The 24,032-nt window shown below is 40.4% G+C and overlaps 4 protein-coding genes and 1 long non-coding RNA gene across 5 annotated transcripts; 2 read left to right on the top strand and 3 right to left on the bottom strand.

Moving 5' to 3' along the window:
- Window positions 1-149: 149 nt before the first annotated feature.
- Window positions 150-2,130, bottom strand: LOC108030084 (electron transfer flavoprotein subunit alpha, mitochondrial). Its single transcript, XM_017102722.3, has 4 exons — window positions 1,983-2,130; window positions 1,854-1,913; window positions 1,623-1,763; window positions 150-1,105 (listed from the first exon to the last, which is right to left on the bottom strand). Exons 2-4 carry the CDS (start codon window positions 1,893-1,895, stop codon window positions 296-298), a joined length of 993 nt encoding a protein of 330 aa, XP_016958211.1. The 5' UTR covers window positions 1,896-1,913; window positions 1,983-2,130; the 3' UTR covers window positions 150-295.
- A 1-nt stretch (window position 2,131) lies between these two features.
- On the top strand, window positions 2,132-2,965 carry LOC122818202 (uncharacterized). Its single transcript, XR_006367701.2, has 2 exons — window positions 2,132-2,472; window positions 2,525-2,965. It is a non-coding gene; the product is annotated as an uncharacterized LOC122818202 (long non-coding RNA).
- Window positions 2,966-3,049: 84 nt separating this feature from the next.
- Window positions 3,050-7,366, top strand: LOC108030458 (RNA/RNP complex-1-interacting phosphatase). The gene is made up of 7 exons (XM_017103351.3): window positions 3,050-3,192; window positions 3,287-3,362; window positions 3,754-3,953; window positions 4,083-4,129; window positions 6,266-6,373; window positions 6,448-6,675; window positions 6,907-7,366. The coding sequence occupies exons 1-7, from the start codon at window positions 3,170-3,172 to the stop codon at window positions 7,272-7,274; spliced, it is 1,050 nt and encodes a 349-aa protein (XP_016958840.1). The 5' UTR covers window positions 3,050-3,169; the 3' UTR covers window positions 7,275-7,366.
- A 4,365-nt stretch (window positions 7,367-11,731) lies between these two features.
- On the bottom strand, window positions 11,732-23,622 carry LOC108029854 (uncharacterized). Its single transcript, XM_050887370.1, has 2 exons — window positions 23,605-23,622; window positions 11,732-13,447 (listed from the first exon to the last, which is right to left on the bottom strand). Exon 2 carries the CDS (start codon window positions 13,445-13,447, stop codon window positions 11,732-11,734), a length of 1,716 nt encoding a protein of 571 aa, XP_050743327.1. The 5' UTR covers window positions 23,605-23,622.
- Window positions 13,920-15,716, bottom strand: LOC108030012 (uncharacterized). The gene has a single exon (XM_017102526.1). The coding sequence runs from the start codon at window positions 15,714-15,716 to the stop codon at window positions 13,920-13,922; it is 1,797 nt and encodes a 598-aa protein (XP_016958015.1).
- Window positions 23,623-24,032: the final 410 nt, after the last annotated feature.

Below are 24,032 nucleotides of genomic sequence, written 5' to 3'. Positions count from 1 at the left end.
TAACAAAAACAAAAGTAGGTGAAATTTGCAATGATTATACCGGATAAACCTACAATAATTGTACTTTGATTAAGATCTAATCTCTCAAGGTTGATAATTTCACCTCAAACAGTTGCACAATCCCTTTCAACTGATAAGACTATACAGTATTCACATAGAACAGGGCTTCGGCTCGTTTTATTACAAAATTTAAGAGGAGAATCTTCCGTGGACTTAGGTAAAAATTCAAATAAATGCAACAGTTATCAATGGTACACAATCGTATCTTTATACTACAACACGTGACAATATCGCCTTACAACTTTCCAGTTAGCTCGGGCACAGCCTTGAAAAGATCAGCCACGATGCCGATATCGGCGACCTGGAAGATGGGAGCCTCGGGGTCCTTGTTGATGGCCACAATCGTCTTGGAGTCCTTCATGCCAGCCAAGTGCTGGATGGCGCCAGAGATGCCCACAGCGATGTACAGCTCGGGAGCCACAATCTTTCCAGTCTGACCGATCTGCAGATCGTTGGGCACAAAGCCAGCATCCACGGCAGCACGAGAGGCGCCCACAGCAGCTCCAAATTTATCGGCCAGATCGTACAGCAGCTTGAAGTTATCTCCGGACTTCAGGCCCCTTCCTCCGGAAACGATAACCTTGGCTCCGGCCAGCTCTGGGCGATCGGATTTGGTCAGCTCCTGCGACACAAATTCCGACAGGCTACTGGCATAATCCCCTGCTGGGGCTTGCTCGACAGCTCCACTGCCTCCGCTGGTGGCTGCTGGCGGGAAGTTAGTGCTCCTCACAGTGATCACCTTCACGGCGTCCTTGGATTTCAGCGTGAGTACGGCATTACCGGCGTAGATGGTGCGTACAAAGGTGTCTTCCGACTTGACATCGATGATCTCCGAAATGGGAGATACATCCAGTTTGGCAGCCACGCGGGGCAGCACGTTCTTTCCAAAGGCCGAGGCTCCGGCTAGGATGTGAGTGAACTTGAATTGAGACTGGGCGGCCAGGACCAAGGGAGTCAACGATTCCGCGGTGAAACCCTTGAAGGCGGCGTTCTCGGCCACCAGAACTTTGGATACGCCTTCTACTTTGGAAAGAGCCTCGGAAGCCTGAAATATACGAGAGTTGTTAATATTAGAACATTTACTACCAAGGCATTTTGACGCATTAGGGTGGTTCAACGCTTTTTCGATTTTTATTTATTTTTCAAATATCTCAATGTTAATTAAGTCAAATAAATGTATATACGTAAACTTCTGAAACCTAAAAGGCACTAAATAAATTTAAATATTGGGGTTTATTATTAAATCAATTAATTTAAAATATGTCTTAAAGCTTCCACAGGAGAAACTTTGAAAACCTATATGTTACTTAGAGATTTTTAAGTAATGTGCCAAACATGGCCATCAAGTTATTTAAGGCTTGTTCGTAGCTCCCAATATTCCTAACAAAACAATGGCATTTATATAACTTTTTGCCGGCATATGTTTGCTGTTCGATCATTGAAAGCTTGGGATGGCTCTCAAAAAAATTTTTAGTATCGAACCAGATATTTGAGCTATAGATATCAATCTTTGACATCTTTCCGTATGGAACCACCCTAATGTGAGACTTTTTGGGACTTACGGGTCCGCATTTTGTGCCTGCCACCAGAACTGTGACGTCACCACCGATCTTCTTGGCCGCAGATATGGTGTTCAGTGTAATCGGGTTGAGAGCCTCGTTATTGTGCTCGGCCACCACCAAAGTGCTCTTGCATCGCTGCAGCTGCAAGTCGAAAAGTTTGTCAATTGTTATTTAATTTTCAGCCATCAGCGCCTGCGCCTTTTTATCTTTTCAGTAGTAATTCCAACTTACGAGGCTGCTGCGCATCAGATTCCGCGTGTTGCTGGCAAACATGTTGAGTACTGTAAAAAGCTGCCCACGGTACACACAATTGTTGTTTGAATAATTAAGGTTTATTAATGTTTTATTAAAACCTCTTACCTTGGCAACAAAATCACAGAAAAGTCCAAAGGTTTCCTGAAGATTGAAGCGTTTGTCGTTTTTTGGCACCTTTTGCCTCAAACACAACAGCTGCTAGTTAACAGACGTTCGCTGTTATCACTTGCTGATTTTAGCAGTAGAAACTGAAAAGAAAAATGTGACTTTTAAATTTAATATTTCCAAAATATCGGGATTAAAAGCTCCCGATATTTTTGAATTTCTATAATTTAATTTATTTTACAATTTCTTGTTTTAAATACTTAAATTTTAAGTTGCCTTTGGCTGGAGTATAATGGGTCAAGGCGATGCAATGCCGTATTGTCCGGCTGCTCACTGTTTATGGAGGCGCTAAGATGATAAGAATGCAAAGTTCTTAGTTCAAAGTTATAAACTTCTGATATGGTGCTTGCAGCGCGATCAAGAGGTGTATAGCAGACAGAATTCGAATTCAGTGTCCAGTTCGAAAATATAAATCAACATGAATTTACTGGTGAGTAGGTTTTCCGTGGCTTGTATTGCAAACTTAAGTCATTTATTTTTAGATCGTCCTGTTTGCCTTGGTGGCCGTAGTTACTGCCCGTTATTATTATAGGTTTGAACCTGAAAGTGATTGTTGTCCAGGATACCGATACGAAAGGGATTTATCTCAAAAGCCGTGCTCAACAAGCAATTGCAATCCCTGGGGGTAGGGGGCATAAAACGTAAAAGATATTGCTTTCAAAAAAATGTGCTAATTATAAAATAAACTCTTGTGCACAAATGATAGCATTATATAAATATTTTTGTTAATTAATTGTTAAATTTTAAGTTGGATCTGGCCAGAGAACGATGCAAATCAACAAGTGAGTGAGGGTCAAGGCAATTCACTTTATAGAGGCAATAAGATGATAAGGCGGTTGAATCTCTTCCAAGTGTTTGCTCTTTCGAGGGTGCAATTGTTGAACAAGTTTGTGAAAATCTATAATAAATATGTTGTGACCTAATTCCCTAACAGAACCTTAAAAATAACTGAGACCAGTCACGGGTTGGCTAACAGTGTCATCTCTACAGCATATGTTATTTTGCAAGATCTGGCAACTCTGAGAGCAAGCATTGTTTTATTACAACACATTTTCCAAAATTCTAAACGAAATTTCAAAATTTCCGTTTTTAATTGACGTCAAACTCTTTAAAAAACAGACTGTACAATGGCCAAGGCCATACCAGATCGGTGAGTACAGCTCGGAGATACAAAGCAAGACATATTCCGGGTCAACCACAATATTTGTTTCTGGTTTAATTATGTTGTGTTTCCCCTATTACAGATGGTTGAATTACAAACCCATTGGCAAGCGTATTCCTGGTACTCGCTTTATAGCATTCAAGGTGCCGCTGCGTCAGGTGAGTTCATGATGTCCCCCACCCATCAGTTCCGAGTTGGGAGACCCAAGAAACCGGTTGACAGGAGGGCCAGGGCCCATTGATGGATGTTGAAAGCCCAGGCCAGGACCACCGACTTTGCGAGGCCCTCTAAAAATATATAAATAACAACGGACGACGACGAAATTTGTGCATTGTAATTATGCATAAAAGTGGCAACTGGAACATGGACCCCACATGAATATTAAATTAAATTGTTTTTGCTTAATTAAATAACGCCACGGATCCGTCGGTCCTTATTAATTGCCTGCCCTCTGGGCACTTTGCATAAATTGAGCAATTTTCAGCCGCCCTTTGTAATGCTCTGTGTGTCCCTTGTGTATTTACTCTGTTCCCTCTTTTTTTTGTGCAGCATGTCAACGCCAGAGTGGAGGAGCATCTGCGCCTGGCGCCCGAATCCCTGCTGGAATCCGTCCCCGATCTGGGCCTCATCATCGATCTGACCAACACGAACCGATACTACCACCCAAGTGCCCTGACCGAGCACGATGTGCGTCACCAGAAGCTGATGATCCCCGGGAAAAAGACACCGCCACGTAAACTAGCCGAAAAGTAATTAAAGATATGACCTATTTAATTAATACAATACATCAATATATCAACCGCCACAAATTGTATAGATTTCCTAAAATATTTTTTTAGATACTTTAAATGATTAATATTTTTTTCGTATCATTGTAGATTCTGTGGCTTTGTGGCCGACTTCCTTGAGAGCAATGCGGATAATGGTGAGTGCTGACTGAATCATCCCACACCGTAGATCTCTAAGCCACGCTGCCGTGGGAAACGCTTTCCCGCCAACAATGCAGATCCAGATGCATATCTGTCCACACAATTAGAGATGCAAAATATGCTAACAAATCGTATCAAAGGGGGGAGACACACGCAATTACCACGTATCCTAAACCCAGGCTGCACTGCCTCCAGAGATTCCTATCAGCCGGCAAGCGCACAGCAAACATGGGCTCAAAGCGGTGAAATGTGCTCGCTACCAAGTGCCTGGCAAGAGAAATACTCTATTTAACCCTTTAACAGCCAACTGGCGCACAGATGTGGGCGCGCACACACTCAATCAGTCAGTTAGTCAGTCAGCCAGTCAGTTTTTTGGCCTTTGAGGAGAGCCCGAGGCCGGAGCTGTCTGACAGTCGGGAGCCGGGCAAACAAATCACTTACGGAGCACGGAGCTTAGTCATGCGCGAGTTGGGAAAAGGCATTTCCAATTATGCTCAAAGGCATGCGAAGCCATCCACAGGCCGCTTTTCATTTATATTTTCTAAAAATTGAAAGACGAAGCATGCAGACAGTTCAAAAGATTCAAGACGTCAGGTCAAGTTTGAAACAATCCAATAGAGAATTTATCATAAAATTAAATTATTTCTTTTTATTTTGGCTTAATTTTAAATTTGAAATATTTTATTACATGCCTGAAAAAACGTGATATCCATAGCTTAACATAAGGAAATTAATGTTTTTAGGGTATCCAAAATGCAATATGCAGGTTGACTTTTATGTAAAGTGGGCGTAGGTACGCCTAATGCTTCGCAGGCACTTTCATCTGCCGCTAATGTATGTGCGAACCGATTTGGATTACAATATGCAAGAATGCCAGCAAGAATGCCTTAGGCGGTTCTGATGTCTCCTTAGGGCTTAATTAAAACACCATCTGGCGCCGCTGAAAGTCGCGTAGAGCAAGCAAACAATAAATAAATACACGAAGGCCTCCAACATATTTACAACGAAACAAATCAGGAAAATAAGTCAAATCCGAGGTGGTCGCAACTTGTCAACGGCCAATGAGGCTGTAGAGGCTCGAAAACAAGGCAAAGTCGTTGGCTCAGCACAGTGGAAACATGAGAAGAATTAAAATCCGTTTTGATTTGCGTCTTGATCAAAAGACTTAAGCAACAAACTTATGTTTTATATATGTGTTCATTAATATTGCTTAAACTATTTAAAAATTGTATTTAAATTCAACATTATAAGATTTAAATATTGTTCAATATTAATCTTAAAGGCTGTCTGAATTTATTTCGGTACCACAGCTTAATTTATTCTTTAATTTTCAGCGTTATAAGTGCTTCAAAAAAAATTTATTAAACTAAACCCACTGTTCCTGGCATATTGACAAGGATTCGCGGCGCGTTCTCGTAATTTAATTTCGGTATTCGTTTTGCCTGTAAGTTGGCTTAAATGCAATCCAAACATGACGTACTGACTGACTGGCAGCTTCGCCCGCTGCCAATGACCAGGGAACCCAACAACCAGGCCAAAGCCAAGCCGAAGCCCAAAGCACCCGCATAGTGCACAAAGGCAGGCCACCGCGACCTGGTGGGTTGTCCCCATGCCCCTGCCCCTCTGGAAACCCCTCACAAATCCCTCCTGCTGACATGTTTTTGTGAAATTTATAGCCAATGTTATTATTGGCAGAGCGCGCTGTTTTCTAGATTTAGCTCAGGTCGCTTCTGCTTTTATGCCAAATTGCCAGGCCGGTTTTTCTGTTGCGGTCTCGCCGCGTGGGTGTTACCAAATGGGCGTGGAGCGGGATTTGGAGGGTTCGGAGCTGGGGAGAGAGACATTCCTGTGGCCTGTTTCGCAATGAAATTTGTAGCAATTTGCAGCAACATGCGGCATTGCAAAGAGTCTGTGGCACTGCTTCTAAACGGGAAAGAAATATCACCAAAATTGGCTAGCAGACTGCGAGACTGGAGGATTCATTAAGAACAACTTAGGAAAAATTTAAGTTATAGTTTTATAATATTTTGATTGGAAAATATGCAAGCTGAGTTTATTAAAATATAATTTAATAAAAAAGTTGTCAAAAGACAATTTTTAATTTCAAAATTCTGTTTTTTCTTACCATACAGACAAACTAATTGGAGTACACTGCACGCATGGAGTAAATCGAACTGGATACCTGATCTGCTACTTTATGATCACTGTTTTGAACAAGTCCCCCGAGGAGGCGATAAAGAGTGCGTACTCTACCGGGGTTTATCCATTTCCGACCATATACTTCAATCATTCAATCGTTACATTTGATCCGCAGACTTTGCTGCAGCCCGTGGACATGACATCGAGCGCACCAATTACTTGAGCGCTTTGAATACGCTTTCGGCTAATGATCCTCCTGTTCCCAAAGAACCAAGTATAGAGGAAGATCACAATGGGTATGGGTATACCAGCAGACACCACGCCAACACGGAATATAACGATTACCGTCAGCAAGATAGACACTACCAAAGAGGTGGAGGTTTTTATCGAAAACCTAACTACAGTACGTATTACTCATTTCGTTTAATCTAATTACAGAACGTATCTTTAATGGGGTATTAAAGTTAAGAATAACCTTATTCATTTATTCAATTTAATGTAATATTTAAGCTTAACATAATTTAAATTTAAAACCTTTAAAATGTTTTCGCAGATATTATAAGGTTTTAAATGGAGTATAATTTATTTTTAGAGAAAAAATTTAAAATGAAGATGTACGTTAATATACTTTCAGGAGACAAGGACTATGGGAGTTTTGACAACAGTAACTGGCGGAGCGGAAATTCAAGAAATTATTCCAATTATTCAAGAGACAACGAGTGGAGCAATCGGGATCAACAAAGCTATTATAAAAACAGCAGAGATTGGCAAAAGTCGAGAAAAATATATTCCAGAGCGGACGATGATCACAAAAATGGCTGGCCTTATTCCCGCAACCATCGACAGGATCGAGAGTATCGCCAAGAAACATCATATCAAAACAACAAATCAGCAGGTACCTATCATCAACACAACTGGAGAGGCTATCAGAATCATTATCAAAATTCTGAACGGGTCGATTCGAGAAGATACAGCACACGCAACTACAACGACGAGGAGTAGCTTCATAGTTCAAATTTAACAATTTAACTTTGTAGAAAATTCCTGATCTAGATTGTAATAAATTTGCAATGGCTCCTTGGGCAACTTGTAAATTATTGCTAATTACCTGCAACACCAAGTACAACAATTAAAATTCATTTGCAACACGGCCAAGTGAAGACCACACTATGGTAGTTAACAAGCAGTCGGCTCAGATCTTGTGAAGATACAATAAGAGTCGACAAAAATTTGCATATCGATAAACGAGGAGAGCTCGGGAAATTCCAGGAAATTAGTGATCATCATGGCAAGCGGTGCCGGAGGCCCTGCTCCTGTGTCAAAACAAATGTCAGGATTGCCCGGCAAAACGCTTTATATGCACAGTGGGTGTAAACAGTTTCTGAAATTAAAATGTTCCTAACAAGGTGAAAGCTCGATTGCTTTGTTATAATACGTTAGCTTTGTATAATACGCACAGTGGGTGTAATCAGTGGTCGGTATAAACAAGTGCTTAACAAGCTAAACCAGGCAATACTTATTTGTTGTATTTTTAGATAGCAATTCTTATATTACTTTGTTGACGCTTAAAAAATAGTGGTTATTCAAACAAATATTTTCATTTAAATTTGAATGCAATAGTTTGCCTACACTTAAATGAAACCAAATTTAGCTATGTATAACATTTTGCTTAGGTTGGCCCCACGGTAACGCTTTTTTTAAGTACCTGTCACGTTGACGGCTTCTGATCGTTTCATTATTTCGTCATGGTGGTCAAATGTCAACTTATTAGCATAAATGCTGCTGCTGTCGCCTCCGCCCATCGCCTCTTTTTTTTCTGAAACCCGCGGGTTCCGATATCGGCGCTTTATCTTTGTGCAATCTTATCGGGGCCGCACGATCAACGATTGTCATTATGGTCGAGGGTCTGGTCCTCGGACAGCGACAAATCGTTGGCCATTACAATGGCATGGGTGGTGGAACTGGACGAGAAGGCTCGGGATGTGGTTGAGGAACCCAGGATCGTATCGATCGCTTGGGATCTGATCAGACTGCCCGATAAACGCCTGTTGTGTGGCATGTGGCGTAAAGTTGTTTGTTGCGCTTAATTGGACAGCGTTTCATTTCGCGGCTGTTCGGTGGTTGGCTGGGTTTGCTTCCTTTATGCACTCGTTATTTTTAGCCTCTGACTGACCCAAAGACACGGCCAAATGGCATCCAGCGAAAGTGCCATCAAATGCTCCAGGGGATGTCCAAAGATCTTCATTCGATTAGTTGCAAGATGCTTTTCCTGGAAATATAATGGGTTGATTGGGGATAAAAAGAAGCAGGATGATGAAGCTTTCAAGCGGTCGAATTAAAATAATTGTCAAAGGGATTTCAGTATAACGACAACCGTTCCTTATATAGGAACACAAATCGAAAATTTATAATCTATTTAGTATTTAGATTTTATTCGAATTTTTATTTTGCAAAAGAAAATTATGTCGAAATAAGACTAAGACAAGGCCAAATTTGGCATCCACTTTTTCTTTTAGTCAAATTTTTTTAAAAACACTCAATCGTAAGTTATAAAATTAAAAAAAGAGACTAAATTATAACTTTTTTAGTCTGTAAAATGTTTGAAGTTTAAATTCAAGATTTAATAAATAATAATAATAAAATAATAATTTAATTGATAATTATCATTGAAAAAAGTGGTTTTTAAATTTTAGTGGGCATCCAGAAATTAAAGATTAACAAATTAGGTTCCTTTCCAACAAGTCCCTCTTAAAATCCCTGATTTTTATGTGGGTCTTTTGGTCATGCCGACGACATGGAGGTACCTCCGCCCCCTTTGCTGCCATAAATTGCTGAATCAACCAAAAATTGCCAATTGTCAGTTGCGTGTGCGGTTTACTTCTGTGCCTCCAACGAGCACACAAATTTTTTCATATTTTTCTCGTTCGTTTTGTTTAGTTTACGACCGCGAAAGGAAAGAAGGCTGGAAAGTGTTGCCAATTTCCACCGACTGTGCCGGACTTGGGGCCATTTATCTTAGCATAACTTGGAGTGCGATAATTGCATTCCACGGACTTGGCCAAGATCGAGGAGCGAGGCCACTTTGAAGTTCGGCACGGACAATTAGGCATGGCCCATAAATTGCCATCGCATATGTGGCGATGCGGCGAAAAAAAGGGAAGCGCGGCATTGATTTAAATAATAGTGTTTAACTTACAAGAGCAACCCCTGAGAATGGCAGGGGCTTGAAACGCCAGCGATGCCGCGACAATTACCTGGCCATTTCAATTAGCCGGCTTTCGAGAAAGAAACAATAGGCGGGGCAGAATCCATCGAGTCAATCAGATATCGATATCAAAGCCGGACCAGTCCAAGCCCTCAATTGTTGACGAGGCCTTTTGTCTGCTCGTCGCAGGTGATTTACGGAGTCGCCCTGTCTGGCTGATAAAAAAGTTGACGGAACAGGGGCAGACGCATCGCAATGGACGTTCGGAAATGTGTGGTAACAGGTGAAAGGAGGCGATACAGTGCCACTGGGGCTTAAGCCGTATATAAGATACTGGAGGGAAGTAATGCCAAAAGGTTCCCTTAAAAATTGGTACTGTCCTTAAATCTAAATTTAAATTATTTTTATTTATTATATACATGTTCTATGAATGTCAATATTTTTACATAGTTAGTATAGGAATTTGCAGAAATTGCGAAGAAGTCCTGGCTTATAAAAGTTTAAAATTTTTAAAAATCAAAGTTATTTTTTAAAATGTAATTTTTATAACTCAACTTAACTTTCACTACCTAATTTATTTAGTGTAAGCACTTTGAAATTTGTTCTTACTATTTTCTTTTTTTTAAAAAAGCTTTATAAATACAATATATAAATTTAACGACGTGAGGGAACGCAAAAAAAAAAATAAAAGTAAGTGATGGCAAAACCGTGAACTTCCCTCACTCACCCCAATCGAAAGGCGATTTCAGGGGACTCCTGCAACACTTGCCATTTATCGCCCTACGCAATCTTAATTAAAAGCCGCCCCCAGATTAAAACAAATGTTTACTTTAAAGACGATACGGATCGAGCAATCACGAAATCGATTCAGTTCGATTCGATTCGATTCGAAGCGCGTTGAAAACACACGAATTGGGCAATTAAAGCGGCTGAAGGGCGAGACTTTATCGTTGATTTTTGCGATATGGATGCGAGGCACGCACATGACCCTCCCACTCATTAAGAGGAGTCCCACAAACCGGGACACAAACTGGTTGGCAGCTCCATTGTCTGGAAACTGTGCCACACACAGCAAACAATGATGTACAAATAATATTTATACTCCCAAGTAACCTTTTTAAATGACTATCATTATGTTTTGAATTTATTTTCAATATTCTATAATGTAATTTTTGTTTTATAAATTATATTAAACAAATTACTATCTTGGACATAAGTATTTTGACATAAATAAATATACTCGTGAAATATACTCGTAACTTGAACTTGCTTCGTTTAACTTTTGGCATCAATGGAAAGGTAATTTAAATGCCCTTTGAACGATGCACTACTTTTCTTAGCCCATTCAGTACCTATTGAAAAGTCCGTATTGTAGCTTTTTTATCATATGTTTCAAGCCTTTTCTTGCAGTGCACAGATAGCCCATCATTTGGCTGAACTGAGAATGGTGTCCCAAATCAGCCGACTTATCCTCCGCTGAAACTCCCACTGAGTGCATTCCAGGCCATCCATACTTATCCTTGGCTATTGCAACTCCTTTCTATTTTTTATTTGCCCATGGCGCCGTGGCATAAACTTTATTGTCGCCACACTGCTGCTGCATACTTAATGGCGCCACAGCGACAAAACACACGAAAAATGTGCCATGTTAGTGTCAACGAACTTTAAAATGCCCTGCTCCGAGGAAAATCCACCCACTCAAGGGGCGGGATTCTCTACGTCCAGAAAATTCCATTTTCGGCAAATATTTGTGCAAGTCAGCTCCGTTTTGGGACAAGTCACCCCTTACTTCTCGGCCTGATTCTTATTTTTCTGTTATCATTCGGACTGCATACAATGGGCTGGGCAAATTGCTTAGAGACTTGGCTGGCAAATGTTTTGGAAATATCTCAAGTGCTATTTGTTTTGAAGGGTTCCACGCCAGGGTGGTTTCCACTTGGTGGTTTAATGGGGTGCCTGTGGGTGTGTTTTGGTTACTGCCCGAAGCTGCGAGGCCAATTGCTAGATAAGCATTGTCATAAAATGTTGATCTTATAGCTTACCTGTTCTTCTTTGTTAAGATGCTTTTCGGTCCTATAAATGGTCCCTGGGAGTTTATTTCTTATAAAACCCACCATATTTAGTTCATATATCGATATTGGTGTTGTTTATTTTTCATCAAGTTTGTTAACATATTTAAGCAACAAAAAGCACAACATCAAGATATTAAAACAACATACAGATTATTAAAAAGATAAGAAACAAATTGTTTTTTTTAGCATTTCATGTTCCTATTCCTTATCTTCCAGGTCAGAACTTCAATCCCAAAGCTCAACAATGCCAAAGAGTAACCGAGAGCCAACGAAATCGTTGGTATTATAAAATAATTCAGGTCCAATGGTTTCGCCTCCAAGTGCTCTGTGATGGGAAGGTTTAGGTATCCCTGAAAAACTGCTTCACGATATGTATCCTCAGCCATTTTATCTAACATGCCGCTCTCGAATCCATACATCCAGGCCCTACTGAGATGATGCTTCAGGAACCACTTTCTGCTCATGGGAAACCCGGCAAACAAAAAACAAAAGTCAATGGGTATGCGTCGAAATTTAGGATGTCTTAAGTATTGCTGGGCATAATTAAACATATCCAAGCGATCTGAAAACAACACATAGGCGTAATCCTGGTCAAAGTTATTCCGATGATTCAGTAATGTCTCTGAAGATACGGTTCTAACAACGGACCAAAGAGTTTTTGGAACATGGTACTTCATAAAGAGCTGGCGATCATAGGAATCGATTAGCAGTGGTATATTCCTTTCGGCCAGTTCCTCGAAGGTTTCAATTTGCTTTTCGAACACCTCTGATATAAGCATGCTTTTCAGCAGCCCCAAATACATGGTGGAGTAAACGAAGCCTGATATGAACAAAACTCCAAAGAGAATGTATCGCTCCCTTCCATGAATGGCCTTCAGATGAAAGCCACTGTACAAAAGTGAGCTAAAAACTTCGAGTAGAGCATGACTGAAGTCCCATCTTCCGCCTTTTATCCAGAGTATTAGACTCATAAATGCTGCGATTAGTAGAACATACAGGGCTAAAATAAACCATACTTTGGTTTTAAACGGAGCTGTTAAGTAACGATATGAACGTAAAGGCCTAGCATGGGGCACAATTACATTGGCGGTGGAAAGCCTAACCTCTTTGGTTACCGTAAAAACTTCCGAATTTTGAACCAGAGCATCTGCGCATATGTCCACGGTGTTATTCAAAATAAACTGAGTGCAGCTTTCGGGCGAATCATTGGGCGTGTAAACTGGTTGAAAAGTAGCATTTCTAGATTCCAAAAAGGCTCGTGCAAACCGCATATAGTAACCAGCATGTACTTCCTTTCCGCTGGCATCTAAATATATAAAACTCCTCGGCACACTGTTGTAAGCAGCCACTCGAACTTTGTAGCCATCCACGTTTTGAAATGTGTCTCGAACCTTTGCGTAGTCTCTAACATTAGTTTCCCTAATTCTTAATTTGGGAAATATTATTTTATCATAAGAAATTCCGTCATACATGGAGTGAATTAGGAATTTTGCATATCCAAGACGCCAAGCAAAGTTTATGAAGGGCTTCCATTTTTCTTCATTGATTTTTTTGTCGATCACTAGAAGGAAATCAGCCAGTTGAAAGCGTAATTGGAGTTTTTTAAAGAGATCGTAAGGTGGCTCATTCCCCATTATAATAAAGAGCTTATTATCACCTCCTAAATGGTTTTTGAAATTGGTTATGTTAAAAGCTTCCAAAGAGGTGTACAAAAACCTGGAGATGGGTGTTTCTAAGGGTATAAATTTGTCCACATGTTTACAGAAAATAAAATTCGTAGAGATGATAAGGCGTTCGTTGAGCTCGTTTATAATGCTGGGCAAACTATGTCCCATTACTAAAACCATTTTGACGATAACAAGAAGCATCCATCTGGCAAATTTTGCAGATAAAATCATCTGAAATAAAGAAAATATAATAATTTTTATGAATAATAAGATAAAGAAAATATTTATAAAATATAAAAAAACAGTTAAGAAAATATAAAAGTTCGTTTATATTCTCATAATATATATTCAAGCAAAATACTTTTTTTTGGGACTTCAAATTTTAAATTTTTAACATTAAAAAACACGAACTTTAATTTTAATGTAGAATATTTTAATCTATAATATATATCTAAAAATAATTATATTTTTTTTGCTAACCTCTTTAATTTTTATAACAAGCGTATTTTTCTAAAGTTCTTTATGATGTAATATATAAATAATTTTTTTGAACATGAAGTTATTTACTTGAAGGATCTTCTGTTGACCTTTTTACGATTCAAAGCAAGCGTACAAGGACAGGTAAATTAATTTTAGCAGCGGCTTCACAACATCAAGAATGTTAAGAATACGCAAAGCAGACATCACAACATCAATCCATCACTCAATCAACATCAACATAGCCGCCTTCTGGGCAACCGGTACTCGTCCCCATCTTGCATCCCAGGACTCCTCTCATGCGCCAGGCCGTCATCTCGATGACAAAACTGAAAAAGGCCAGGATGTAGCCGAGGGCCAGAGCAATTGCCGGCATGACGAAATAATCCACGTCCAGCGGCTGGGCCTCCACATGTTCCGTGATGAGAAAGTTTAGGTAGCCCACGCGGACCGCCTCGTAGTCGGCATCCAAGGCCAGTTTCCTCGTAAGACCGCTCTCGAAGGCCCAGTACCAGGCGTGGCCCAAATGGTGCTTCAGGAACCATCTCTTCCGCATCGGGATGCCGGTGTAAAGGAACGAGAAGTCAATGGGAATCCTCAAGAGCTTCGGGTGCTTCAGGAACTGCTGGGCGTAGTCGTATAAGGCCATTCGATCCGAGAACAGTATATAGGCATAATCCTGGTCAAAGCGATTTCTATGCTCCAAGAGAGTCTCAAAACTGACTGGCTCCATTAGTGGAGCAAGTATCTTGGGCATGTTGTATTTGGCGAACAGAGTCTGATCGTACGGATCCACCATCAGCGTTATATTGCTCTCAACCAATGCCTCAAAGGTATCGATTTGCTTTTCGAAAACCTCCGAGATCAACATACTCTTCAGCAATCCCAGATACTCGGTGGAGTAGACAAATCCAGCTATGAACAGCACTCCGAAGAGTATGTATCTCTCCCTTCCGTGAATCTCTTTCAAGTAGAATCCACTGAATAAAAGTGAGCTGAAGACCTCGAGGAGATGTTTGCTGAAATCCCATTTTCCACTTCTTAGCCAGTGTATCAGGCTCAGGAAGTTTACTACCACGATTACGTAGCCAGCCAAGCAGAGCCATACACTCCACTGAAATGGAGCGGTAAGATATCGATAGGAATGTAGGGGCTTGGCATGGGTCACGAAAACATTCGCCGAGGCTATCCTGAATCCATGGGTCAGACTGAAAGCCGCGGGATTCGCTGCCAGGGCATCGGCACACACATCCACCGTTTCATTGCGCAAATGCAGTGTACAATTTCCGGGCGAATCACTCGGCGTGAGAACTGGCACAAAGCTGCCATTCCTGGAGCCAATAAAAGCCCTTATAAACCTCATGTAGAACCCAGCAAATACCTTCTCACCCCAGCGATTCTCGTAGATCATAGAGCGCGGGACGTTATTGTAGGCTGCAACCCGAACCGGATAACCATATAGGTTCCTGAACGATCCGCGAACGGATATATAGTGCTTTATAGAAGCCTCCTCTATCAGCACCTCGGGAAATACCATTTTGTGATATAGTTTTTCATCGTAAGAGGTATAAAATAGCAAATTCACGTACCCTTGCTGCCACAAGTGCCTTACAAAATCCAACCACTTGGTTTCCCTCCTTAGATGTAAGGGGTTATCTATAACTAATATGTATTCAGCTTCTTGAAAATGCAGGTTCAAGGCGTGAAAGAAATCATAGGGCGGTTCTTCATTACCCAAGATCAAAAAGAGTTTGTTGTCAGCTCCCAAATTGTATTCAATTCGAGTAGCATTAAAGGATTTAGCTGAGCTAAATATCATCAGGTTTATAAGTGGCATTTGTCGGAGGTACTTGATCTCGTATTCACGTAGTACATCGGTTCGGTTGCAGTACAAAATGTTTGTGGAGATGAGCAGACGTTTGTTTAGCTCGTTTATAATACTGTTAAGGCCTCGCGTTCTTATAAAAGAGATAGCAAGAAGTAGCAGAAGTATCAGAAGCTTTGAAGATTTTTGAAGGATCATCTGAAAGATATATAGAGAGTATAGACGTTTGAAAGTTTGAGCTCAGGTTAGAGAGATGATTTGACAGACAGAGATGTGAAATGGGAAGATGTAGGTGAAGATCTGATCAACTTAAGTGACAGGTTAAGGATAGATTTAATATAAGGTAGTTATTAGAAGAAAAGATTTAGTTGGGATTTCATAACACATTCAATTTCTTTTTGGGCTTGGAAGAGTTAAGCATACCGATATAAAAACATCAAAGCATCAAGTCTCAAGTTACTTAGGGCGTTTTGTGTATCTTTCAAATAAATTTACACCTGCAAAGATACGATTACATCTGTTCATACTCCATTTTTCGGCAGTCACGATCACTTCCGCCTTTGTCCAGTTCTTTTCGCAGTCTCGAACTCAATTAGCGCCGACGATTGATATGAATATACATGCGCGGAATTTGTCTAATCGATTGCCCAACCTTATAAATATTCCATTCCACCTGATTGAGTCTGGGGCAATTAGCACTCCAACACGATCCCACCCACGCATCCTCGGCGGCAATTGGGGCACTTTAGTGGCACAAAATGATTTACTGGTATTTACGAGTGTATTTAGCTTATCCATTCTCATGCGCGTGCAAAATCGGGCTGATCGTGTCAATATTTTCGCGCAGAGACAAAGGAGCAGTCATGGGAAGCGGCTGCCATCACGAAACCGGCGAGTGAATGGAAAATCACAAACTCTGCATCGCCATTTTCTCTACGTATCTATATATAGCAGATCCATTCTGGCGCCCATCCAATCAGCGATCGGGGGGGAATCCCACTCTATATGCATGCGCTTTCTGATTTGTGGCGCCTGATTAACGGTTGTCAGACATTGTAGTGGCTAACTACTGTGTCTTTTGGGATCCGCATGACCGACGTGGTTAAGGCTTGTGAGTAGGGTTGGCCAACTGACGCGCTGAGATGCGTGCTGAATGACCATGCCCCACGGACATCTGGTGGGAATCGAATTTGAATGAGCCGGCCTTCCGCGATCTTGGGCCCGTTCAGTGGGTCAATGCTCGGGTGGTCTTCGCGAAAGTGGTAATTAGCGATGGCTAATTATAACGGAACAAGGTGAAGGATCTCTGAGAATAACAAGCTGTCAGAAGGCTTATTTTGGCGTTGATTTCTGGCGTTCTGGTTCCGCTTAAATACACGTCAAAAGAAAACACCTCAGATAAAGTAGGGCAAAGTGTTACAAAAATGAAAAAAAATATGTCTAAATATTTTTGTTTCTTTTGAAAATTTACCAAGATGGTTTGAAATATTTGGTTTTGAATTTTAATTTGTATCCATTATTAGAATTATCATCAACTAAGGATAAACCTTTGTAAAACAATCGTATTACTTATGAACTAAATAGCATTTGAATTTTTACTGTGGTAAAGTTCAGTTATTTCTCTTATTTAGACATATATTTGCAAGTATTCCATTCGTTTTTTCGATTCTGATCCCATTCAAGGTCTAAAGTTAAACCTCTCTTTATTTTCCCACTCCCCGCATCAGGCTTTCTCAGATGACTCATACGCACAGTAGTCCACCGACCCCTTCCACTGGCAATAAAGAGCAAATAATTAATTAGATAAGAAGACCACTTGCACGAGCTTAAACCCAGCCCGGGGCTGAAGGTCAAACTAATAATGATTTAGATAATCAAAGAGGGGCAGAAACCAAGGAGCTGGGCCCCGGAGCAGCAGACCAACTGCAATGCGAAGCACTTGAACCTGTTGCTACCATTGCTACCACCGAAGGACCCCAAAGGCATCTGAGATTCTGCTGATGAAAACCAAACAAAACGATCGGGGAGCGCCGTCGCGGATGCTTCACTGTGCTCCAGTGCAGACCGTAGAGACGGCGGAGTCTGTAAAGTCGGCTCATCCAGATGGGCAGACCATAAATACCAAAGGGTTACGCCTATTTTTACACGCAGCCGAGTGCATTTCCTCGTACTTGGGCCATGAGCGCACAAATATTAAAACGATGCGACGTGACAGATTACAAAACGTTTGACACCAGCGCCAAAGCCGCCAAGATGATGCCCCCAAAAAGACGAGTAAGACGGAGAAGGGGTCCAGAAGTCGGGGGCCCTGAAGAGGGAGCTGTAGAAGCTCCGCCAGATGAAGCTCGAGCGGAGGCCAAAACTGCAACTGCAGTCAAGCAGCAGCCACTTGCCACACGACGATGACGAAGACGAGCATGCTCATCCACAGTGGTTGAAGATCACACAGAAATCGGATGAAAGTTTGTATCCTGATATGGGCATACAGTAAAAACTACGATATTTATAAATTAAAGTTAATCTAGCAATTCAAAATGTTATATTAAGCAATGATATTAAGTTCCATCCACCGTTTCTTGGAAGCTTAAAAAATACACGGTGTATTTAGAGAAGATAAATAAATTTAAACTGAGTAGGCTAAATATGCAATATAACTAGTTTTCTTAATTATTTGGGATTCTTAAAAGCGAAAAATGTTACTAGCTTAAGTTCTACATTATTATTTTTTCATAGGGGAAATTACATTACATTATTAAGACCTGTTCTTCGTTAATAATATAGTATAGCATGATAGTGTGACCATCTCCTTTTTATAGCTAAGAGAGGCTGTAGTTTTATAGAAAGCAAGTGAGTATGAGTAAACGGTCTACTTGTATTTCTTTATTAAATATCACATTCAACCAAATCTTATTGACCCCAAACCACAGTGCATTGTTGCAGTCACGAGCTTGGTTACCACTGCGTGCACCACCGAGCGAAAAGAGTAAATTGCCTCCAGGCCATGGCTCCTCGACTGCAACTGGGAACCGGGAACTGGACTGGGATGGCTGAAGATGAAGATGGGTATGGGGTAAGGGTCCCTGGGTATTTTGGACAAGAAGGGAGTATCGGCGGAGCTCCGTGGAGAGCGCGCGTCACAAATTAATTCGCTGATGGCGAGCCTGTGTTGGGCTGCGCTGGTCTTGTTCGGTTCTGGCCAGATCGGCATGATTCCCACAGTAGTCCCTTTTATTTGTGGAGTGCTCTTGAGGATCTGCTCCTGCTTGTCTAGTTCACCTGCAACGGAGCAGCGGTTAAATGCGGAGGCCGTATCTGTGTTTGTTTGCATCAGTATCTGCTGCGTCTGCTGCTGCGTCTGCCACTCGTGAGTTATGTCAGTCAGTCAGACAGAACAGAACGGACTGGACCAAAACCAGACCAGAGGTCCTCTCTTCCACTTGAGCTCGCAATTTTTCTAATTCACATCCCAGGAATCCGAGAATCCAGAACCCAGCTCCGAGAGTCTCGCAGCGGGCGCATCGCGTAATTGACTTGGAAGTTATGAACCTTTAAATGTGGGATCCCAGGATCCTCAGTCGAAACCATGGTCATGTAATTTTAATTTTCTCACTTGATTGCCCCGCAAAGACGGCCAGCCGATTGCCATTCATATGGCCATTGGCTCCTGAACTTGGTTAACTTGGCTAACTGGATGGCCAGATGCTATATGCAGTTGCACTTCAAGCTGAGTTGATTAGTTGGCCAGGTGGGGGCGTTTTCCGATGCTGAAAGACCATCGTTATCATTGGGAAAGGAAAGGGAAAAAGGTACTATTCATTATTTGGGTCCAATATGGTTATTTTTTTCTTAAACTTATGCGTCAAAGTATCTTAATTATAAATGAAAAAGTAAAACTCATTTATTTTAAAGATATTCTGGACTTGTTTCATAAATAAAATACTTATTTTTAAAATTATTGTTATTTGTGTCAGTGTCATTTCATACTTTATACTCCTAATTTCAAAGCTTGACTCCGATCATTTAGAGAATGTGTAAATTGAAATAAACGAATTCTGCGAAACCGGAACTAGATCTCTATAATTGGTTGGTTTTTTATCAGATCCGGATAGATCTTAACTTTCGCAGCACTTCGCACCTAATCTCTCTTATCTCTTCCCATCCTCATAAGAAGAATGCAAAAATCTCGTTAGATTTGGTGACGATCACTAAACCGTTGCACACCTGTTCTCCATATTTGCTTTCGGTGCTAATTACTTTTACTGCCAATAAGTTAGAAGCGAACTTCCCATGTCAGTGATCAGAGTCCACTAATTATGAGGGGAATGCAGGTCTGACTGTTTTGTGCGGGGACAAGTGCAAATTTGAGTTAAATATCAGGAGGAGTCACAGCGCGAGATTCGACAGCTCGGGATTTATGCGGTTTTCGAGCTTTGGGCTTTCGGTTAGTGGGGTATTTATAAGCGCGAAGAGATTTTATAATCCGGTGTCGTTGGCTGTGGCACTTCGCACTTGTGCGAAAATTGCTAATGCAAAGCCCCGAATATTTCATTCAGCGTTTTCAGGCATTTTTGGGCATCTTGGCCGACAACAGCTGCCAGTGCTTTTGGAGCTATTGGCTCAATGAATTATGAGCCCGCTTCTTATGAGCATGCAAACAGCATCGAAGTTGTGGGTGTCATGCGTTGTCCGGATAATGAAAATGTTTGGCTCTAACTCGGCTTTTGTTATTTTCGGTCTACTCGGAGTGTGTGTATTTTCACCCGCCTCTGTTTCTATTTGTAGGTGGGAAACGCCGATTTATTGCGCATCAAATTACAAGAGGCGATCAAAATATTTGCCTGGCGCATCAGCATTGCCAGCAGCATGATCATCACGGTCTGGTGGCCTCTTTGCCTTAATGGCCTTGTAATGAAGCGACTACTAAGCTAATGGCCAGTGTTGGAGGTGTATATTACCACATATTTAGATGCAAACTAGGAAGTGTGTTTTTTTTAGACAAGCGGAGATATCGCCGAGCTATGTTTGGAAATAACTTTCTTGTGTCTTGTGGAAGGCATAAATAGATAGTAAGCATGCCAGAAATCAAAGGTCTTATGGATACCCCCATGCATTTGATAAAAAAAGGCATACAAAATGATTAATCATTTACAGAAATTTTAAATTTAATTTTGCTTAGTAAAGAGTGCAGTACTACTCTAATCAAATATTGAATCAATTCACTTTTATGTCAGACTTTACACTTTTAATTTGTACTTTTTAAATATTTGTAATTTGTTCAGTCACCACATTTGTATATTTAAGTACATAGCCTGCAAGCTGTTAATTAATAAGTTGATGACCCCTTGGCTTTATTTATAATTTTTAAATTAATACTTCACATCTTGACACAAATTATAATATTGTGGTATTACGCAATAACCAACATTTGAGTCACCCTTTGAGCTGACCTACTTCAGTTAAATATACTTTAATAGGTTTCTAATAAAATCATTTTACCTAAGCGTTTCGACGGAGGAGAATCCCTTTGTTAGTGCGAAAACCGCACGCCAATTAGCATGGCATTTAGAAACACATTAACCTCTTCGCCTTGGCCTTAACCTTTCGCCGAAAGAGCGTTAATTCGCAGCGAAAATATTAAAAACGCAAATCTCGATTTGATGATGCTGATTCACAGAAGTCGTAAAATGTCATAAATATAACGTATATAGACTGGCGCCAGTCCGACAGCTCCAAATTAAAGTGGCTATATGATTTTTACCAATTTTGGGGCACACGCGCCTCCTCTATAATAATCCCGGAATTTATTTAAATACTTTTGGGAAATGACAAAAAGAGTCCATTTATTTAATCATTATTTTATAATTCCAAGTTGTCCACTTGAAGCTATTTTTATCTTGTGATTTCTACGCATATATCCGTTATTGACACTCATAATTGTGTATATTTATGGAAATCTGTTCATGTCCCAAAACACCATTGTTTTCGCATTGGGAGTTCTCACTTTGAAGCTGGGGGAATGTTAATTATTTGCCCAAATACACGTGTTTCAGGTGCGGAACTCCGGCTCTGACAAATTCCGAAATTTGTCAGCCTGTTTGATTAGAAATTGTTGAAAAAGTGAAAGGAACCCTCCCTTGCAACTTAGGAGTTTTACATATTATAGGGGTAACTCGTTTGTTATCTCAAGGGATCAACAATTGCCCGAGGTCTTCACTGTGTACACTTCATTTGTTAACAATCGCCAAGCTGCTTTGATCGGAATTAAGGATCTAGGAACCACCACAGACCTTGGGTTGCCATTCAACCCCCCTGACAGCATCGATCAGAAGTCAGCCACGCGTTAATGTTAACAGAAGTTCCGATCACTTTCACTTTAAATAAAAACTCAATGAGGCCCAACGCATAAATTAAGGGAAAATGATCTCTGTGAGGTGAGTGAAAATTGTGGGAAAAGGGGGTTGTCTACATTTTCATTAACGAAACTCTTGTTAGTGACCAATTCCATACGACAGTTGGCCAGTTCCGAAGAAGACGAAATACGGGTGCCCCTTTTCGGTAATTAAAAACGGGTTCCCATACCAACGAAAACCGAAAACAAATGTATTGCACTTTGTGGGGTTTAATTGAATTTGCTGCACACGAAAGCAAACAAAACTGGAGACAATAAAGGAGATATTTCATACGATATGCGAAGCGGTAAATTGGGGGACTGGACTCGGGACCCTCGGGGCCTCGAAAGACAGTTCCGTCGATTGATCACGTGTTATCCTGCGGAGCTGCACTGTCCGGCAACCTTAACCCATCAGCAACACCATCGGCGTTGAAAGGTTAACTCTGCACCACTTCACGTCCAGAGACAATCGCTTACAGTTCCCTGGAACGCAGAGATTGCTACGCTTTTAATACCCTATAATTTAAGGGTATTAGACATATTGTTATTTTTATGAATAAATTGTATATGTCTTGGAAATGTTTAAATTATTGAAAAGACTATTTGAACTATACAAATATGTTTTAAATATAATATTTTAGAAATCTTTATGTATATACAAATTAATTAGTTGCTGTGATAAGATTTCAATTAATTAAATATTTAATAAAAAAAAAATTTAATAAAACTATTACATCATATTACATATTACATAAATTACATCAAAACTTATATTGGGTTCATTAAAAAACGATAGCCTTTACTCTAATATAATACTACTATACTACCCGCTCAAAAGTGGTCAATCACAAATTTGTTATTAATTTTACAACATTTTTACGGGATTAAATGTCAATATATTTTCTATAAACCTTTGGCAAAAGAGCATCCAATCATGTCATTCCTCAGCCCCACATGTTTCACATTTGCCTCCTTTTGTGCTTTACTTATTCTTTTTGCAGATCGTTTTTTACCAACGCCCACCGTTGGCTTTATTTTACCTTTGAGCCGCTCTTGTTGTTGGTTTTTTCGCGTTTATCAGTTGAGATCAGGCGGCGGTGGTTCGGCTTTGGGTTTAAGTTTATCCTGTCTGCCTGTGGTTTTGGTAGTTTCGTTTCTTCTCTTTTTTGGGGCAGTGAATTTTAATTAAAATATTTCTCAGGGTTTTATTTTCACCCAGCTTGGAGGGGCTAAACCTCCGCCTGGGCAAACAAAAAAAAAAGGGGAATTATCTCTCGGTCGTGAGTGTGACACATTTGCATCAGATATGACAAGCTCGGCTCGGAAGGACACCCACAGACTCATAAATCAGAGTAACGCGTTTTGCTTGGAAAAACAAGTTGAGTAGAAAAAAACACAAAATTGACTTGTCAGGACACCTGACATCCCCATAAATATTTGAATTCCTTTTCTTTGTTTTCCGCAGTCGTGAAGATTTCACACATTTTTCTCGTTTTGCCATTTTTTCACTGTGACGCGACGTGGCGCCACTGTCTTTCATGCCCCGCTGTGTTGGCCAAAAAAATAAACTAAGGACCGCATTGGCACTATGAGAATCCTATCTATGATTATGCAGTTATGGCTACGTGGAATTCTCGGTGCGGTTGCATTTATTTCTATTCTATAATCACAATTTGGGTGGGATGACTAAAGTACCTTGACCAGCCGCAAAGGTGACCTGCAAAAAAAGACATTTTATATAGTTAATTAGTTCCAGGGTTTTTTAGAACACTATTTCTTATCTTATAATTGGACTTCTTTTTGAGTTCCCTAACCACTTGAGACTGACGCCTGTTATTTCTCATCCAACTTATTGATTTAATTAATTTATCATTGTCGTTATCAGTTACTAATTTTCTTTTTGTGTTCTTTTTTGTGTTTCGCAAATCACCAAACTGTCTCATAAATCTTCATTAAAATTTTGCAGTTGGGTCAAGTGGGTAGTGCACTGTAGTCCATGCTTTGACAACAATTAAAAAAAATATATATATTTTTATGAATTTTTACAGAAAAAAGAAGAGGATGATTAAATATTTATTTGTAATGAAATCGAAGAAGCCAGAAAAGTAGCCTGAATTTTTTAT

This window comes from Drosophila biarmipes, chromosome 2R (assembly GCF_025231255.1).
Source record: "Drosophila biarmipes strain raj3 chromosome 2R, RU_DBia_V1.1, whole genome shotgun sequence".
In the NCBI taxonomy this organism is placed as follows: Eukaryota; Metazoa; Arthropoda; class Insecta; order Diptera; family Drosophilidae; genus Drosophila; species Drosophila biarmipes.
This window is presented reverse-complemented; position numbering and strand designations above follow the sequence as displayed.

Excerpts from the sequence above, each read along its gene's own strand:
- LOC108030084 (XM_017102722.3), bottom strand. The coding sequence starts at position 1,895 with ATGTTTGCCAGCAACACGCGGAATCTGATGCGCAGCAGCCTC. Across the intron at positions 1,764-1,853 it reads ATCTGATGCGCAGCAGCCTC|CTGCAGCGATGCAAGAGCAC; the intron begins GTAAGTTGGAAT and ends TTCGACTTGCAG. Across the intron at positions 1,106-1,622 it reads CAGGCACAAAATGCGGACCC|GCTTCCGAGGCTCTTTCCAA; the intron begins GTAAGTCCCAAA and ends CGTATATTTCAG.
- LOC108030458 (XM_017103351.3), top strand. The coding sequence starts at position 3,170 with ATGGCCAAGGCCATACCAGATCG. Across the intron at positions 3,954-4,082 it reads CCACGTAAACTAGCCGAAAA|ATTCTGTGGCTTTGTGGCCG; the intron begins GTAATTAAAGAT and ends GTATCATTGTAG. Across the intron at positions 4,130-6,265 it reads TGAGAGCAATGCGGATAATG|ACAAACTAATTGGAGTACAC; the intron begins GTGAGTGCTGAC and ends CTTACCATACAG.
- LOC108029854 (XM_050887370.1), bottom strand. The coding sequence starts at position 13,447 with ATGATTTTATCTGCAAAATTTGCCAGATGGATGCTTCTTGTTATCGTC.
- LOC108030012 (XM_017102526.1), bottom strand. The coding sequence starts at position 15,716 with ATGATCCTTCAAAAATCTTCAAAGCTTCTGATACTTCTGCTACTTCTT.